This window comes from Equus przewalskii, chromosome 10 (assembly GCF_037783145.1).
Source record: "Equus przewalskii isolate Varuska chromosome 10, EquPr2, whole genome shotgun sequence".
Lineage (NCBI taxonomy): Eukaryota > Metazoa > Chordata > Mammalia > Perissodactyla > Equidae > Equus > Equus przewalskii.
Window position 1 is genome coordinate 3,608,569 of NC_091840.1, and position 18,293 is coordinate 3,626,861.

General features: G+C 59.7%; 1 protein-coding gene across 26 annotated transcripts in view; it reads left to right on the forward strand.

Moving 5' to 3' along the window:
* RBFOX3 (RNA binding fox-1 homolog 3) overlaps positions 1-18,293 on the forward strand; it is a 510,574-nt gene that overhangs the window by 418,793 nt on the left and 73,488 nt on the right. The window contains exon 1 of one of the 26 annotated variants that reach the window (XM_070559769.1): positions 5,642-6,426. The exons of 17 other annotated variants lie outside the window; for them this stretch is intronic. In XM_070559769.1, the coding sequence (XP_070415870.1) occupies positions 6,322-6,426 (105 nt within the window). In that variant the 5' untranslated portion in view covers positions 5,642-6,321. Of the gene's footprint in view, positions 1-5,641; positions 6,427-18,293 lie in introns of those variants that run through there. 8 more of the 26 variants (XM_070559775.1, XM_070559778.1, XM_070559793.1 and 5 more) reach the window with 8 other exon arrangements.

Consider the following 18,293-nt stretch of genomic DNA (forward strand, 5'->3'; position numbering starts at 1 on the left):
AAGGTTGGGAAAGCACTGAGCAAATGCAAGGTATTCTTACAGTTAGCAATCAATAATGATAATAAATCACCATTTTTTCCCTTTGTACTTAACTTCCTTGGAAGTTTAAGCAAACAGCCAGGTCCTTGAAGCTTTAGATCAGAGATAGAAATAAAAATTCTGTCCCCCTTCTTCCTCTGGCCTCAGAATATTGGGGCCAGTATCCTGAATGGTGGCTTAGCCACACCTGGCACCGTAGAGTGCAGATCTGTTTCTCCAAGACTCTTGCAGCCCGTGCTGCCTCCTTGCCAGGCGCTCACGGCCCAGATGCAGCGGGAGCCTGCAAAGAGCTTTCCAGGGCTGCAGCTGCCGAGGCCTCTTACCCACCAAGCCCCAGGGTGGAACATCACAGCACTGGCTGATTTCAGATGTTCTTTTCGCTCTGTGCTCAGCTCTCTCCCCCTCTCCAGAAGAGGAGAAGGGAGAAGTCCTGGGGGTTCATTTAAAATAAATAAAGCTTGGCAACAGTGCTGAGTGGAAAAAGCAGAGTGGAACGGCACCCACAGCCCCTTCTCCGAGAGCATTCCTTTGGCTCCCAGGCCCCGAGGGGAGAGGAACTTGCCAAAGGAAGATGTGCTTATAACTGCAACCCTGTGCAACTTCTGACTTTGCCCATATATCTCGAGTGTGCCCTTTGCTTTCAGTCTCCCTATATTTATTATGTTTAATTTTGCTGGGACATGGTTGTAAGTGAGACGGATGGACCCGAATGTGGCTGGCAAACGCCTCTTAATTAAACAGATAAATAAACTTCCTTTGCACGCCGATTTTTACTTTTGCTGCAGTCTCTGCTGGGGCCAGGGGGACAGTGCTGGTTGGGGGTGGGGGGCCCGAGCTGGAAGGAGGGTGCTGGCCATGGTAGCTTGGGCCAGGCCCCACTCTCCCTCTGTGTTGCTGAGCACTTGGTGGCTCAAGGATGCAGAGGGGCCCAGGGACGGGGAGCACTCCAGCATCCCCTCTTCACAGGCCTGACCACGAAGGGGAGGCTCTGGCTGGTATGAGTGGGCCCTCTGCTGGACGCCTCCAGCGTGGCCTGGGCAGCCAGGGTGGCTCACTTCCATCCTGTCGTCGCAACTCTCCTCCTGGCAGGGGCTCCTCTGCCAACTTTTCTGCCCTTCCGGGAGATTGGGAAAGCAGGACAAAGCAGAAACAGAGCCCCACTCCCAAGATATGGAAGCTGCCACCTTCGGGAATCTGAGGAGTTCCTACATTTTACAAGAAGGCCAAAGCCGCCTGTCCTTGACCTGACATTTCCCCTTGGTGTCTGTTGGGGGCGCCCCGAGCAGCCCTGAGCTTGGGGCTTTCCCTGACTCCACTCCTGTTCCCTTAGCTGTGGAATTGGGGCATGAATTCCCCTGGGAGAGTGTTCAGTTAGTGATGTGGGCGTCTGGTTGGTTCACAGAAAAGAGGCTTCTTGGGTCCCCCACCTCCCCTGTACACATAAACACACACCCACCCCCCAAGCCTTGCCCACCCTAACCCACCCCACGTGGAGACGCCACATACAGTTCTGCATCTCCCGCCTCCTTAGTCCCCCCAGCACTCACACCCAAGCCTAGGTCAAACACCCTGGAGCTGGGCAGAGAGATCTGGCTTGGCCGGAAGAACGGAGCATGCTGTCTCTGAGGATTATGGCCCAGCTGCAGCCGGAGACGGTGAGCTAAGCCCTTGTCCTGCGGCGCCTTTGCCAAGCTCCACACCGTCCTCCCTGCACGGGTGAAGCCTGAGGACACCAGCTCGGGCACTCGGAAGGGGAGAGGGGCAGGCCATGAGTGACTCACCCCCACCCAACCTCCCCTACAGGGCCCGCGGGGCTGTCTGTTTTCTGCTGAGATACGCCAGCGTGCAGCCTTGGGAACTTCCAAAGGATGGGGGCTGGGGGTGTGGTCCTAGGCAACACTCCCCCAAATCATTCGGCTCCAGAACTGCTCACCTTTAGTTAAACACACAGGCCGCCTTGAATACTTTTTGGCACAAGCTTTCCCAGGGAGACTCCGTGTCCCCACTTCACAGAGGTACACACCAAAGAGGCGGAGGGTGTTTGCAAAGCTACGTGGGCCTGAGTCTCCCAGGCAGGCTCACCCAGGGAGGGTGGGAGAGGCAGACCCTACCCTGCAGGGGGAGAGGGGCTCAGCGTCTGCGCCCAGGAGAGGCTCCCGTGGGGAAGGTGACACAGGGTGGAGGCAGGAAGGAGCCAGGAGATCTCCAAAGCTGTGGAACCATCCGGACCTTTTGAGGTGCCTCCCTGCCTGATATTTATAGTGGTGCCCAGGAGCGCAGAAATAATTACAGCTCAGTTCCTGCCTCCCTAACAAGGCCCTTCTCAGATTCAGGGCGCATGGGATATTTTTTCCTTGGCTCTTTTTTTAAGTAGTGAATATTAGCACTGGATTGACAGCTCTTCCCAGCTCACAGCCTCCCTTTGCCCCAGAAGCGGGGGCAGCAGAACAGCGGGGCCCCGGGCTTCCCCCACCCACCACTCAGGGCCGCCCACCTTGGCCCAGGAGGCACCAGGGGCTCCTGAGGGCTGCGAGGGGTCCGAGTGATCTGAAGAAGGTTGTACCCCACAGTCTAACGCGCCACCCGCACGCCACGCACTGGAGGCCCTTGGTGAGGAGAGCAAGGTTCCTACAGTAAGAAAGGCACAGACTCAGAAACGATCACGGAAGACGTGGTCCGCACACTAGAGCGCTCACGGGAGCACTACTGGAGGAGCACGGGGTACGTTTCTTCTTTCTCCTCCAGGCCAAGAGAAGGGATGGTCCTGACACCCAGGCAGTTGGGACATCCACCCGGGGCACTGGTCTTTCTGCCGAAGCTTGCCCAGCCCTCTCAGCACCTGTGTTTCCCGGACCCTGGAGCAACAGGGCCACCTCACTGTCAGGACGAGCCTCGGGGTGGGGGCAGGGCCAGGGCGACCACCCTCCTCCCTGCCAGGTGTTATTCCAGCCACCAGGATGATGCTGTGGACCAGCCAGCAAGTTCCCTGTCTTCCTGACACTCCGACCCTCGAAGGGGAGACTGAGAGGGGACCAGATGGACTGTAGTGTTTAGCTGTTCCATTGGCCTGACACCCCAAAGACAACCCCCAGTGGACCGAGGCCTCCCTCAATTTGCCATTTAGTAATCGGCTCATAGTGGAAGTCACAACATCAGGGCACAGCAGGGGAGGCAGTGGGCATGCAGTCCCTGTCCTGAGAAATAAGCCAGACACACGCCTTGTTCAAATCCTTTTTCTGGAGGTTTTCTTTTAATTCTCTTTTGCTGTTCTCAGTCTCTCTGGAGCCCGGGTGTGATTAGCTGGCTGATGGAAGCAGGTGTCTAGACATGCTCCCTGGGCCTGACACTCTCTGGAAGTGACGCTTGAAGGCAGGTGGCTGGGCTGAGAGGCCCACGGACTGCCAGGTGCAAGGCTGCTGGAAGCGACACCAGTATGAAAGCTGGCGTCAGCGACCACCCTGGCTTTCACGGCACCAACAAGACAGCTCAGGGGTCCCCTAGGAAATCTTCCCTGACCGAACCCCAGGTCTAAGCTCACCCCAGATCCGAGCTCCCACTATCCTGGGCTGTCTTAGCTCTCAGCACAGTAGGCTGCAGTCTTGGTTTGCCGGTTTGGTTTCCCCACCAGACGGTGTACTCACTCCAGGGCAGAGAACTTTGTTCCTACAGCTCCAGCACCGGTGCAGTGCCTGCACACAGTGGGTTCTCAATAAGGAAAGGCAGGAGAGTTGACTCAAAGGGTGTCTGGTCTGTGATAGGCACCGTTTAGGATATGCTACCAAATCCTCATCTGAGAGGGATAAAGCCTTGATCTCGGAGATCCTCGATCACAGCAGAATTAATGAGTAAACGATTCTCCGACGGGGGATTCAGAGCCCAGGGCCGAGGGTGAACGCTATGTAGCTGCCTCAAATTCCTGAGTGTCCTCCAGGGAGGGAGCAGCCGGGGCAGCGACAGAAGGGGAGGGAAGGTTTCTGGAAGAGGAGGGCAGAGCAGCAGGACCTGGGAGGCAGGAGGCCAGCAGGGCTGCCCCTGCTCTTGTGACCAGGGCCACTCCAGGGTACCACACTCCACAGGAGAGCCCTCTGCAAGATCCCTGCTTGCAAATGCCATATCCAGCTTGTGCTCTTGCTCCAGATGCACCAGGCCTCAATGCCGCCCACCCCACCCATCTTAGACGGTAGGGAGCCTCTTCTGGGAGACCAAGTGAATAGCTGGTCCGGCCTGAAGGCAGGAGACTCTGAAAGGCCACAGTCAAGCATCGCCATCCCCACTCCATGCCAGCGCCACCCCTGAGGCATCACAGCGCAGGATTCCGGAGAAAGGTCAGGCCAGTGCGGCCACCTGGCAGTGGGTCAGCCCTCCCCCGCAGTCTCTCCCTTGTCCCTCATGCCGTCTCCCATCTGCCTCCCCCTAGATGTTGCCCCCCACCCGTCTAAGAGGAAGATGAACTGGAGGCTGCTTTGTTCAGGGGACATGAGATGCCTGAGAGAGGGGCAGCCAAGGGGCACACACCTGCCTGCCGTGTTCAAACCGACTTTGTCCCCAGACTGTGCCTGGAGGAAGCCCTTCCGTGGCCCATCCCTCTCGCCTCCTTGCTGCTTCGTCCTAAGTGACCCTCATCAACACAACCTGCAGCGAGTGCAACAGAACATCCCAGACAGCATCCAACCAACCTCTCAGGTTGGGTGCAGAAACCGAAGCCCAGAGAGGACAGGCCACTTTCCTAAGATCACACAGCAAGTGAGGGGGCCTCCACTTGACTCCCAGGCCGCTGGTCTTCCCACTACCAGGTGGTCCCAGTTTTGCCTCCCTCCAGAGTGGGGCTCCCTCTCCGCAGTGAGAGGAGGGGAATCACAGGTGCCTTTGGGCTGGATAGGCGAGTCTAGAATTGGTACTGGCTATCTGGGGTTCGCCCCTGTCCCAGAGGAAGTATTCGTAAGTGGGACAAGAGGTTGGGCATGTCCGCCTGTTGTCTCTACGTCTAACAGTGGCGAGTGGCAGACTGTCCCTCAGACAGCCAAGCTCACCTGTGGCTTGTCCTGGTGGAATGAGCTTGGCCAGGGGGACAACGTGTGGCAGGGCTGTGAGTGTGTGTGTTTGGCTGCTGAAGCTGCAGCTGTATGTGTACGTACACACACACATACACCTGTCACGGTGGTGGTGTAAGGACACAGTCAAGACCTCTGCCAAGCACTGACTGGGGTCAGGGGGTGGGTACTGTGCACTCCTGCCCCAGTGATGTGTGCACACATAGTCAGGTGTGTTTGGGTGTGGGGAAGGGAGGATGATTTGTGGCCAGTGCTTCTTGCCCCCCCCCCATTAAGTATACACAAGACCATGTGCCTGTGGCAGGCTTGGGGTGTAAATAGGGCCTGGGGGCCTGTGGGAGAGCAGGAGAGGCTCTGGGGGGCTCCAGCTGGGTTTCCAAGCTCTGGGCAGCGGAAGAAGCGTTTCCCAGCGAGGAAGCCTCTGCGTAGATGCCCTCATTACATCACCGACATCCCTGCCACTGAGTCGGCCTCCCGGCCTCCCGTAGGAGAGGCGCTTCTCTGAACGCCAAGCAGGACGAAGCGCCTTCCGGTCGGGCTGCGGAGCCCGCAGAGCCGCTCCTTCTCTTCGTCCGCAGCGGCCGGCGGACAGAGCCCGGGCAAAGGGAGACTCCAGACCCCAAACTGAGGGGCAGCTGCTGGATGCGGGAAGGAGGAGGGGAGCGGAGGGGTCCGCGAGAGGGTGCGAGGGCTGGCCGCCCGGCGCCGGCGGGCGAGGGGTTAAGTGTGGGATCAGCTGTTGTGCCGTCGTTCCGGATTCTCTTCCCTCCGCGCGGGGCTGTTTGATGTTGGAGTACGCCAGGGACTCCCCCTCCCACCGCTACACACGCGCGCACACGCGCACACTCACACACGCACACGCACCACTCTTTGCAGACAGGGCTCCGGTGGCTCCAAAGTGACTGACTCCCTCTCCCCGGCTCCCCCTCATCCATTCTCTCGCGCGTATATCCTCTCTTGCCATATTCTCGCGCGCGCTCTCTCCAGCATCCCCGCCCGGGCAGGGGAGCACCGGGCAGAGGCGGGCCGCTTTCTTTCCATGCCTCCCTCTTAAAAAGCGCCACGAGGGGGAGGGGAGGGCCGGAGGAGGAAGAGGAGAAGGAGGAGGAGGAGACCGAGAGGGCGCCCGGGAGGCAGGGCGCGCGCACACACCGAGGGACGCGCGGAGGGTGCGAGCCGCGCAGCGAGCGCAGAGCTGCCTCCGGCCGCCGGGCGCCCCCCCTGCCGCCCCATGCTGTGCTCCATGGCGAACTCGGGCTGCCTCCTGCTGTCCAACTCCGGCAGCATGCTCCCGCACTCCGTGCCCTGCCCGCCCGCCTTCCTCTACCTCCAACAGGTAAGCGGCCCCCGGCCCGGCCCGGCCCGGCCCCCAGCCCGGCGCACGTGCGCCCCGCGCCGCCGCCCACACCCGCACTTGGCCGCCTCCGCGCCGCCGCTGGGGCCCCGCTGCGCTCCCCGCGTCATGGCGCCGGGCCCGGTGGGGGAAACTGCGCCCCTGCGCGGCGGCCGAGCGCGGGGTCGCCCGGGGCGCGTGCGGCTCCGGGCGGGGGGCCGGAGTTTGGGGCGTCGCTCGCAACTTTTCCAAAGGCGCGGGAGGGGGCGGCGGGCGGAGCCTCGGGGGAAGCCGGAGGGGAGGGGGCGGGGGTTCTCGGCGCCCCGGTCACTTTGGGGAACTTCGCGCCGGGCCGCGGGGGGCGTGGGGGCGGGGAGCGGAGCCCCTCCCCGGCCTCGTCGGGAAAGCCGGGCGACCGCGCGGAGGCGGCGGGGGCGGGGGCGCCGAGCTCTGCTGCATTGGGGACCGCGCGCCGGGCCTCGGGGGAGGCGGGCCACCCGCCTGGTGGAGCTGGCGAGGGAGGCCCTGGGAGCTCCGGCCCGGGAGGGGGCTGGGGCTAGAGTTTTGCAATCTGCGGGGCTGCGCAGGAAGCTCGGGCTGACGAGGAGGGCAGGAAGCCAAGCGACTCCGAGCCCCCAAATCCCCAGGACGCTCCACGGGGAGGTGCGCGCAGAGTATAGCTGTCGCCTGCCCGCCAGCCGGCCAGGGTGTGGGGGGCGGGAGGTCTTGCGATCCCATCCATTACGGAATCAGTGCGGTCCCAGGCCTGCACTGGGAACGATTTGGTGACTCCTTCGCCTTCTCCAGGCCCCTTGGCCTCTTGGGGCTGCGGTTCCAGGTGCCAGCTTGGCCAGAGCCGGCCGGGGGCTGCAGTACCCTGCCTCGCCCACCCTGGGTGCCCACACCTCTGGGCCTGCCCTCCCTCCTGGCGCCGTGGACCTGCCTTCTTTATCTTTAGCACCCTCAACCTCTGCTTGGGCCTGCAGGGGTGGGGGCGGCTCCTTGGGGAGGCCTGGAGCTTGAAGTGGGAAGGCAGGGAGGCCGGGAAAGCTTCAGGCTGCCGTCCTGGGGCCTGCCGGATGCAGCAGGAGGGCTCCCATAGGACCAGCTCTCCACCCTGGGCTGGGTGTGGATATGGGAGGCAGAGGGTAGGGGATGCCACCCCAGTGCTGATGATCAGGGTCAGGCCAGGCCTAATGGGCTAAGTGGCCATGTCCCTTCATGGCCTCCCCTGGAGCATCCCTTGGAAGGGAAGAAGGCAGAAGTGTGTGTTTCTTGGAGACAGTGATACTCCAGGTGGGGCTGGACCTTTGGATGGTGGGTTCTTGTCTTTTTGTGCCCTTTGGGCTCTCCAGGGAGCCAAGAAAGAAGGAGCCATCGCAGGGGCTCCAGGAGGAACTGTGGAGATGACCGACAAAGATGGGGCCCTCAGAGCTGAGCCAGGCTGCTCGGCCCTTGGGTTGGCCCCTCACAAGGATCCAGGCAGCAGGAGTTGCCAAACATGTCAGCAACTGTAGAGGAAGGGACAAGTCGGGAACATGACGGTCAGGGGCAGAGGACGGCCAGAAGGCCTTTGGCCCTTGGTCTCACCCTCCCTAGGATCATCCGTGAGTCTGAGCAGTCCTAGGCACAGCTCAGGGGCAACAAGAGCTATTGAGGGGACCCCATACCCACAGGCCGGCAGGTGTCCAAACCCAGGCTGTGGCTGACTCCCGAAGTTCCCCCAGACAGTCAGGGTGGACCTCACAGGTCGGCTTTCTAGCACCTGCCTCATTTCCATGAGCACGGGAATTACCTGGGGGTCTCTGGAGGGGGGTCCAGGAATCTGCATTCCTGACAAGCTCCCAGGTGAAGTCCAGGGACATACCACTCAAAGCAGCAAGGATCTGCCCCTCCTCCAGACCTCCCCCACCTCCCGGGCAGGGCATGCCCTGCGCTGCAGGAAGAGGCCCAGCTTCCACAGGAGAATGCAGGATTGAAGGCTAATCTGGGGCTTATTGGCTGTGTTAAGCAAATCAGTTCACCTCTCTGAACCTCAGGCTCTTCCTCTGAGAAAGAGGGTGAAAGCATGCCGTCCCCCCAGGCTGAATGGGAGGGTTGAGTTAAGATGAAGTAACAGCAAGCTTCCGCTGACACTGTCTTGATGGCGTCAGACCAATGTTCGTAGTTGGGGTGAGTGCACCAACACGGCCCGTGGGGAAGGCACCCCGATTCCTCCAGGGCTGGGTGGACACATCCCTGAAGAGTGGACTGGAGCTTTCTGTAGAGGCAGCTGGAAGGCAAAAAGGCTGTGAGCCGTGCCCATCCCGAGTGGATGTCAGCCATGAGTGGGGTCGCTTCTGGGAGAGCCAGAGCATGCCCCCCGGGCCAGGCTCTGAAGTTTCCCTCCCAGTTGTCTGCAGGGGTGTCTGCGGGTCTCAGTGGGCTGGAAAGATCTAGAATGCAGCCATTTCCTGGCTATTTTGGGGGGCACGTTTTTATAGGAGCACATGCCGCTCTGGTGGTCCAGGGCCGATACAAAACAATGACATTTCGAGACCCAGGTTGTCCCAGAGCACTTTTGAGTGAGACAGAGCCCCCCGTGTCCCCTGGAAGTGGAGGCCACATGGGAGGGACCCGGGTGGCGTGGCCAGCTCTCCGGAATCAGAGCTTGCCTCTCCTGCAGGCTCCCAGCGAGGGGTTGCACGTCTTCTGCATGAGTGCGCCTTGGTGCCATATGTAGGCTGTGTGTTCAGTCTCAGCAGCACGTTTGATAACAGGAACAGGAGCAGAAGACGTGAAATCGAGCAAGACAAGAGACATAGTTTGCGGCGCATTAAGATGCAGCATTTAAACAGGAAGGTTTTGAAACGTAGAATCTTTCGAACTGGAAATTAGAAAATAAAACCCCAACCAATAGAATTCCGTTCTGTCTGCTAAAGCATCAGCCTTTTCCTGCTGCCCAGGCCGGACCCCAAGTGTGCTGAGCAGGGGCCGCGTCCCCTCTGAGACACAGCGGCTCTATACGTAATTAATTAGGGAAGCTTGTTGCCAGCGTCCCTCTTCCCAGCCTCTCGGAGGGGCTGAGATTTTCCAGAGTTCTAACTGTCCACGGGAGAAATGTACCTGTGGTTTGGGCCCTGGTGTTTGTTAAGAGCTCACCCGAGTGGCCCTGGGCCTCACTCTGGGTGCCCCCCTGTGGGGACCGGGCAGGTGAGGAAATCAAGGCTGGGTTTTCCCCCCTGCCGAGCCCGCCACCAGGAGCCCACCCAGGGGCTCTGGCTCCCTGTGAGTCCTTCAGCTACCCCCAGGGCAGCCTTGAGCCATGGTCTCCCCCACATCTGGCCCCTGACAGGCATCCTGGGGTGGGATGCAGGGAGGCGGCTGTCCCTGGTGCATTGCGGCCAGCGAGGGGTGGGGCCAAGACTGGTCACCTTTCAGAACAAGAAGGACCTCATCTGGAGATCCAGAACATCAGCAAGACTCCCCATGAGGCCCTGGTTTGGGCTCCAGTAGAAGAAAGTTGTAGGGGATGGGAAGAAAAAAACCCCCATGCCCACAGAATGGGATTTTGTCACGGTAGTTACTTATTATTAAGCTGCAGTGTCCTATAAAAGAGACTCTTATCGCTACATCCGATTGCGAAGCCGGGAAATGGCTCTAGGGGAGAGAGATCTAAGTGCCTTTAGTTCTGTAAAAAGGAGCGTTGGCGATGGAGGGGAGGGGGCCGCGCTGGCTGTCGTGGAGGGACCGGGCCCTGGAGAATGTGAGCACCTGCGGCCCTTTTGAGGGCTGCCTTTTGAGCTCTGTTGGTCTTCTGTCTTTAGGTTCTTAATCAAGGTGAGATCACAGTCCCTCAGTTGCTATCAACATTGCCAGGCACCGGAAGTTTCCGTGGAGGAGGTGGGGTTTCCACTCAGCTTCGGGGTGTGAAGCGGGCTGCTCCTTGGAGTGGTTGATAGCAGAAGGCGTTCCCTCGGGGCGTGGAACCCAAAGGCCCCTGGGTGGGGATGTCGGGGAATTCTCGGCTCTGTCCTGAGATTCATTGGGAAGTTCTGCTCTTACTAGTTATCGTCTCTTTGGGGTAGCAACCCTGCTAATCACAGGAATTCTTGATGAGAGTGCATTACTGTAGCAGAGGTAACACGTCTCCTTACACCTTCTATGATGCCTGGGTGTCAGTCTCCGTTCCTGGGCATCGGTGTGTCACCGAGATGGGATTCCAGGAACCCCGATGAGACAGGCTTGCTCTTGGTGACATAATGTGCATGTGAGTACACCCGGCCAGTGGCAGGGGCAGGCAGACAACAGACGCCTGTCACCATCCGCATCTTCAGAAGGACATGCTGTTGAGGTCTGGTCTGTTGACCAGAGCCACATCCTAAAAATTATCCTATCACTTGGAGAGTGTAACTAGACAAGCAGTTGAGGTCACGTGATGCTCATTCTAAATTGACCCCCCTGGTCTAGGAGCCCTCGCCCCCCGGGAGTTCTTGGGGACCAAGGATGGCACTCTCTAGCTGCCCGTGCATCCTCCTGCTGAAAGCACCTTTGCTGGCGTAACTCAGTTAGTTCTGTGGGTTCTTCCCCAGTTTTCGCTCTGGCAGCTCATGTTTGTTCCAGAATCTGCTGACTGTATGTGCACATCTTACAGTTGAGGAAACTGAGGCACAGAGAGGTTAGGGAACATGCCAACTCATAAAGCCACAGAGCCTGAATTCCAGCCCAGGCGGCTGGACCCCGAATCACTGCTCGAGTCCGCCTTCCTTCCCAGGGAGGAGCGAGGGCTCAGCAAGTTCTGTTCGCCTGCGGCCACCTCTCGGCCACATGACAAAGAAAAGTGACCAGTGCGGCCTTCCCCTGCCCTCAATGCTCTCAGCTTCCCCGCTGATTTTTAGTGCCCGTGTCCCCAACGACCAGCGATGTTCTGGAGATTCCTTTAGGGTTGGGGAAAGTGGAAGTGGCCTGCCTCTGGACCCCGCGCATCCTGGCTCATCATATCTCGTCCGCGGGGTGAGTGGGTTTGTCTGAAGGGCGTGGAGCAGGGAGCTTTGGCTGGCTGGTCGTGGGATAAACACAGGTGGTGAGAAGGACTAGGAGTGGTGGCTGAGGGGAGCTCCAGCCCTCAGTGCAGGACCCGCGGATGCTCCGTGTTCGGACCCAGAGGAGTGTGAAGGGTGCGCAGAGCGAGTGGCCTCGGATGCCCAACAACCCTGTGGAGAGTCTCTTTCCAGAGGCGGGGGGCATGGGGGGCCAGGGACAAGGTCCTCCCCTAGTGGGACATCTCTGAGCCTGAGTCACTGTGTCATTGTGGATAGACACGTGTCTCGGGGCCGGAGGGGCTGGGGGAGGTTGGGGCAGTCGTGGGGGAGGCCTCACAGCAGGTGAAGGGCGGCTGGCTCGTCCACCTGCTCTGAGGCGCTGGGGTCTCGTGGGGCACAGCAAAGGCTCGTCCTGACCGTCCCTCCTGAGGACCCGGGTTGAGTGGCTGAGTAGATGGTGCTGGCCACCCCTCGCCATCCAGCCGGTAGAGGGCAGAGGAGCAGGTGTGGCGGGCATAAGCTGACAGCCAGTTGGCCTGCTGGGAGGTCCGCAGAGGGCAGGGGAGAACGCTGCAGCCAGGCAAAGAGTAGGTCTGCGGCCTCTCCCCCCAGGCACAGCCGGGCGCCCACAGCCCACCAGGCCAGCGGGGCAGGTGCTGAGCCACACACCCTGGGAATCACAAAATGCCACTCTCCTTGGAGGAGGCGAGGCAGGAGTCCCAGCCCAAGTGCCCTCCATCCTCTGTCCTCCATGCTGAGGACAGCCGCCCGAAGGTGGCTCAAGGCAGAATATTGGGTTCCTGGGGGGGTGGGGTGCAAAGGCTGGCAGGGCCTGGGCCGGCTCTGGGGCAGTGCCTGCCATCCCTGGCACCCAGCTCGGCCCCTGGGCCAAAGCAGTGGTCCCGTGGGCAGCATGAACTTCAGGAGGGAGGTGTGGGACCCGAGGGACCTCAGGGGCCTCTGTGACCGGGGATGACTCTGCCCCAGGCCCCGTGAAGCCGCGGCTGCGCTGTGGGCCTGCAGGAGGCGCTCCCTTGCTCACCGAGGGCGGGGCGGGGCCAGCCACCCCAGACTCTGGGGACCCCACGAGCTACGCATTGCTGTCCAGTCTCCTCTTGGCGCCTCTCCTCCAGGGACCTCTCTCTGTGCTTCCCAGCAGCCTTCCTCCTTTCCCTGCCTCCTTCCTGCCATGCGTTGCCCCTAGAATATTCCATGCTGCTAAGACAGTCCCACCGTCCCCTCTCCTTCCCTCCCTGCCTACTTTCTCTTCTCGCCCGTGTTCATTTTCCCTCTGCTTTTCCCCTTCACCCTGACAACTCCCTCCTGGGGATTCCAGCCCCTCCTGGTCCCCCGCACTCTGGCCAGCCCCCGCCAGCCCCTCCATGGCCTGCCAACCCCTCCGCCAAAAGGTTCTGTGGCTCCATCAGCGGCGGCGCGTACGTTACAAATTGCATTTACTCGGGACCCGCAGGACTGACTCTGGCCTTTTGTGTCACCAGCACCGCTGAGTGTGGTCCTTGGCCTCTGGGGCCCCCTTGGGGAGCGAGTCCAGCTCTGGAAGGAGACCTGGGTGGGGCTGGGACTTGGGAGAGGACAGGAGGCCTCGGGCTGCTCGGCTAGGCTGCCAGGCGTTGCGTGGGCTCTGCTCCAGGGCGCCCTGCGGTGGCTCTGTTGCCAGCTGGGCCCAGCCCACCTGTGGACAGTGGGGTCCCCGCCAGCTGCAACACAGACAGGCTGGCAGCCTGTGAGGGGCAGTAGGAGCAAGTCCTGTCCCCTTCCAGGCCAGGAGCCCCAGGGGGCAGGCAAGGTCTTCATACCCTGAGGTCCTTGAGCACCTCAGGGGGTCGACAGAGGAGGGAGGGGAGGAGGTCAGCATCCCCAGAGGTCAGCGTCCGTGAATTATTTGTGGAAGCGTTTTGTGCCAGGCACTGCAGTGGGCCCCGGGTTTAGAATTGGGAGTGAAAGCCCCTTCTGGTGCTCCCTGGGGCTCAGAGGCCCAGCTCAGCCTCAGTAAGTTGGTTCGGGAGCGGCAACCACATCTCACCCCGCGTGTCTGTGAGGGCGCGTCCACAGCCCCCCGGGGTGATCAGAGAGAGGCCAGCCAATGTCTCCCTCCCCGGCCGGGGCTTCAGTGTCCAGGCCTCTATGTTGGGATTCATTTCTTTCCGTCTTGTCCAGAGGGATTTTGGGGTGCAGAGGCTCCTGCTTACTCCCACCCTCCCAGGCGTGGTGTCTAGCCTCTTCATCACCCCGAGTGGGCGACTCGGTGATGCCCGTGTGGTGAGTCAGCTCCAGGCGTCTGACCATAGGGAGCTTGTCCAGGGGAGCACACATGTGAAAGAGGGCTGGTCCCCAGAGCTCCTCGAGCAGGAGGGAGGCTGCTTTGTCACACTGCCTGAGCCAGTGCGGGGCTGGGCCCACGCTGGACCCCAGAATCACGCCATCTGCTAGCCAGCACCCTCACCGGGTGGTCCTGAGAAGTGCCTCCCAGTCCAGCCTGGGAACGGCCGGCCACAGGTCCTGCAGCATTACCCCCGTGGGGGGCAGGGGCTGGAGTAGACTCTGACTGTCCTGGGCCCCCGGCAGCAGGCCTTGTGGCCTAGAGCACATGCCTGGGCCCTCGGGCTTGTGTCCTCATCTGCAGAGCGATGGTAGGAATCAGCAAAGGGCAGGTATGCTCTGTGTGAGTCGGCCACGCGCTGGCCTCGTCCCTGCCGTCTCATCCCAGTGGGGAAGGGAAGTGACAGGAAGTCACCAGAAAGGCACATAAGATTGCCTAGTGCGGGAAGACTGGTGAGGGACAGAGGCGAGAGGTAGAAAGGAGGACACGGGCAGGGGGAGGCCGTGTGGCTGGTCAGGCGGGGCTCCCTGCCAGGGCAGAGAGGGCATTTAGCTGAGACCCCGTGACAGAGGAGGAGGCGCCGCTCTAGGCAGAGGGGTGGCCGTGCAGAGTGGAGGCCGCATTCCGCTGGGACTCACGGCCGTCACCCCCACCCAGGAGGGCCCTCGATTCTGCGGGCCCGTGGTACGGCTCCCAGGGCTCGGTGTCCTTTAGACAAATGTCACCCGTCCCCACTCTGTGCTAAGGGGAGTGAATGTCTGTGTGTAAGTGTCAGTGAGGCTGTGTGAGTGCGTGTGTGTGAGTGTGGTTGTGTGTTATGTGTGTATGGTTGTGGATGTTGGGGAAGCAGAAGAGAGCCACTGTGACAGTGAAGACTCATGCCCACTCCCCGGAAACCTACCACCCAGCATTTGGGGATGTTCTCTTGGGACCCTCCACCTCCGCCGCAGCCCCCTGACCAGGAGAGGGGCCGTGCTCTTCCGTTCCGGCCGGGGCTCACCTCGTGTTCCTGTACCTCCTGGCGGAGGTGAGCAGGCTGGGACTTCAGTAAGAAATTGACCAGGAAATTAAGAGAAACCAAAAGAAGCAGGCGAAAGAAGTGCACACGTCATGAGCCTGTGAGCCACTGCCCTGACGAAGATCCTGGGGTTGGGAGTCACCAAGCCATTGCTGATGTGACACCCCCTCCCTCCCTTGTCTGAAAGGACCCTCAGGGGCGGGTCAGCTTCAGCATGTGGTGTGTGCAAAGCTCGGCACGCATGCAGATCCCAAGATGACGTACAGAAACTGTCCCGATCAGAGGTGGGTGGCAGGAACAGTTCATGCATCTGGAGCTGCACGGTGAGCTGTGGGGAGAGGCCTGGATTAAAAATCTGGATATTTCAGTTCTGCTCACGGCTCTGCCGACCTGCCCTTCTCTTCCTGGGCCTCAGTCCCTCACCAGCAACCCAGCAAAGGGAGCAGGCCAGGGCTGCCCGAAGCTGGAGTCGGGTTAGGAGCGGAGAACGTGTGCATGGGAACTTGCTCCGTCCCACGTGTCCTCCTCTCAGCGGGGAAGGTACTGCCACGCTACGGCGTGTTTAGGGCAGGGCAGCTAGGAGGATCCGTTAAAGGCATCTGGGGGATTCAGCCAGCATCTCGGCGGACCGTCTTCCAAGCTCAGCAGGTTGGCACAAGGGAGAAGAGACCCTCCTGGACAGGACCAGAGGGTGGGAACGGGCGGTGGGTTTACCGAAAAATCTCGAAGTACACTTCTAACGGTAAGCTCCAAACTTCAGCATTGGTTGTCATATGAGGTGGTAAGTTCCTTGTCATAAGAGGAATTCAGCAGAGGCTGGCTGGCTGTCTCAGAGGCTCCAGAACAATGCTGTCCGATGAAAAGATAGTCCCAACCAGTAGGAAAGTTTAAGTTTTCCAGTAGCCGCTTAAAAGAAGTGAAAAGAAGCAGATGAGGTGGATTTTGGTGACACCTTTTATTTAACCCTGATTTACCCCAGACATCACCCCAACATGTGATCAGTGTGAGATACATTACTAAGGAGACAGTTTGCATTCCTGTTGTTGTGCTAAGTCTGAAGTCTGGCGTAGGTTTGACACGTGCAGCACATCTCCATTGGAGCTAGCCGCGTCTCAAGGGCTCAGTCCTCACGGGGGATTGCAGGTAACGTGCTGGGCACGTTTCCATCATTGCAGAAAGTTCTGTTGGACAACGCACTTCCAGGCCTCGCTACTCATAGTCCAGTCTGCAGGGAACCAGCTAGAAACAGACTCTCGGGCTCCCCAAACCTCCTCCACCGGAACGGGCATGGAATGGGGGCCTGGGGGCCTCCGCTGCTCTAGAACTTGGTGTGTTTTGGGGGGTGTGGATGGGTGGCCTTGAGACCCCCACTGTGGCCGCATGTCCCAGAGCCGCAGCATGTCCACCAGACTGCAGAGGCTGGCCTTGCACGCTGACCCCCCACCGCCGGTCTAGACAGGCTGTGTCCTTGACGGAGTCTTCACCTGCCTATGGCAAAGTGGGAAAACTAAGAATCTAAGAGTGGTAAATTTTTTCATAAAGATACGTCTGTTCACTCTTTGTGTATAAAATGCCCATTTTAATTAAGTGACAGTGATACCCACTGTTCATTTTTCTAATGTCCTTATTTGGTAAAATAAAAGGTTGGCGGTTCAAATCAGCCTGCCCCCCCCCGCCTTTCCCTTTTTAAAAAACACAGTTTACTAAGTAGTCCTCTTCAAAAGTCTGGAAAGCAGTGATCTAAAGCAGAGATCACTGGGCCAAATCTATCCCACCGTCTGTTTTCATAAAAAAAGTTTGCTTGGAATGCGGCCACGCTCATGTGTTTACATGCTGTCCGTGACGGCTTTCACGCCGCAGCGGCTGCGTTGAGCGGTGGCGCCAGAGACCAGATGGCCCACAAAGCTCAGAATATTTGCTGGAAAAGCGTGCAACCCCTGGCCCAGAGCAGTGCTGTCCGCAGAGGGACAACGGCTGCCACACGCAACGCTGAGCTTTCTCGTATCCACGTTTAACAAAGTGAAAGGAAACAGTCGAAATCCATTTTAATGATATATCTTATTTCACCCAATCCAAAATATGTTCATTGCAGCACTTAATCGATCTAAACATGACTGAAATATTCGGCATTCTTGTTTCACGCTGAATCTTCGGAATCTCCTGTCTGTTTTTCCCTCGCGGCCCTTTGCGCATCAGACCAGCCACGTTTCAATGCTCAGGAGCCGCACGTGGCTGGTGGCTGCCGCCGTGGCCAGTGCAATTCTAGAAGGAATGAGGCTAGTTCCCACTGGGGGCTCTGGGAAGGTGGCTCAGAAGAGTTGTGCTCTCCCCTGGGTGTCGATGGGCTGAGAGCTGCGGCAGGTGAGTCTGTGGGCAAAAGCGTCCCAAAAGGAGGCAGCGGTTTATATGGAGAGATGCAGAGTTGAGTGGGCTCAGGGCAGGTTCCTGGACTGCCTGGTGCCTGGGACGTGGGGATGAGGTGGGGTGAATGGGGAAGATTTTGCAGAAGTGTCCCCTAGACGTGGTAAAAGATGGACTGTGGAGAAGGCCTGTACAGAATCGGAGGTTTCTGGCGTGAGGTTGGAGCCGATGCGTGGTAGGACGCTCTGGGGGCCGTGAACCAGGCCCTGGCTCCTTGGTGGAGAAAGCTCCCCGCCCCACTGGTCCAGAAGCCTTCCTGTGGGTGCCAGGCAGGGCCACACACCCTGGTGGAGGACCCACAGGTCCTGCCCCCTCCTGTGGACTCCTTGTGAGCCTGTTCTGATGGACCAGGGCAAGTGCCCCAGACAGATGTGAACATCTGCCTATGTCCTTCTGGAAGCTTGACACCTTCACCTCTCATTCTCCCTTAATACCTGGTCTGAGCCTGGCTGCAGCCCCAGGCAGCCCCTCCTGGATCCTGCTGTCCCCCAAATAAATGTGCTTTTACAAAGCTCATTTGCAAGGTAGACGGGACCACAAACTCCCCCATCCAGAGGAGGCGGTGGCCCCATGTCCCCAGCCTCTCTCACAAACACCTGGCCAGGGAGGTGCATGGCAGGGGCTGGGGGCAGGCAGCAGGTGGCCTCCCTTGAGTGCCTCCTGGTGGAGGGTGAGAGGACCGGGATCACGGAGGGGGTGGGGGCAGGAAGGTCACAGTCACCTCTGCGCCACCTGGGGGGCCTCGTGAAGTGAAGGAGCGCTCCCCTGAACAGGGCTGGGGATGAGCTTGCCTGCCTGGGCTGGAGGACGGTGGCGCTCGCCAGGCAGCTCCAGCCTCCTGGCCTTTGTCCTTGCTGCGCCGTCCCCAGACACCGCCTGACATGCTTTCTCATTGCCTTCAAGGCTTTGCCCTCTCATGAGACCTTTCCAGACTGTGATTAAGCCATTTAGAAGTGCGGCCACCTCCGTCGCCCTCCCTCTCTCTCACCTTCCCCTGCTGCACTTTTCTTCGTAGCCTTTGCGGATATCTGACATACTGTACGTTTGACGTCTTCATCAGTCTGCCTGA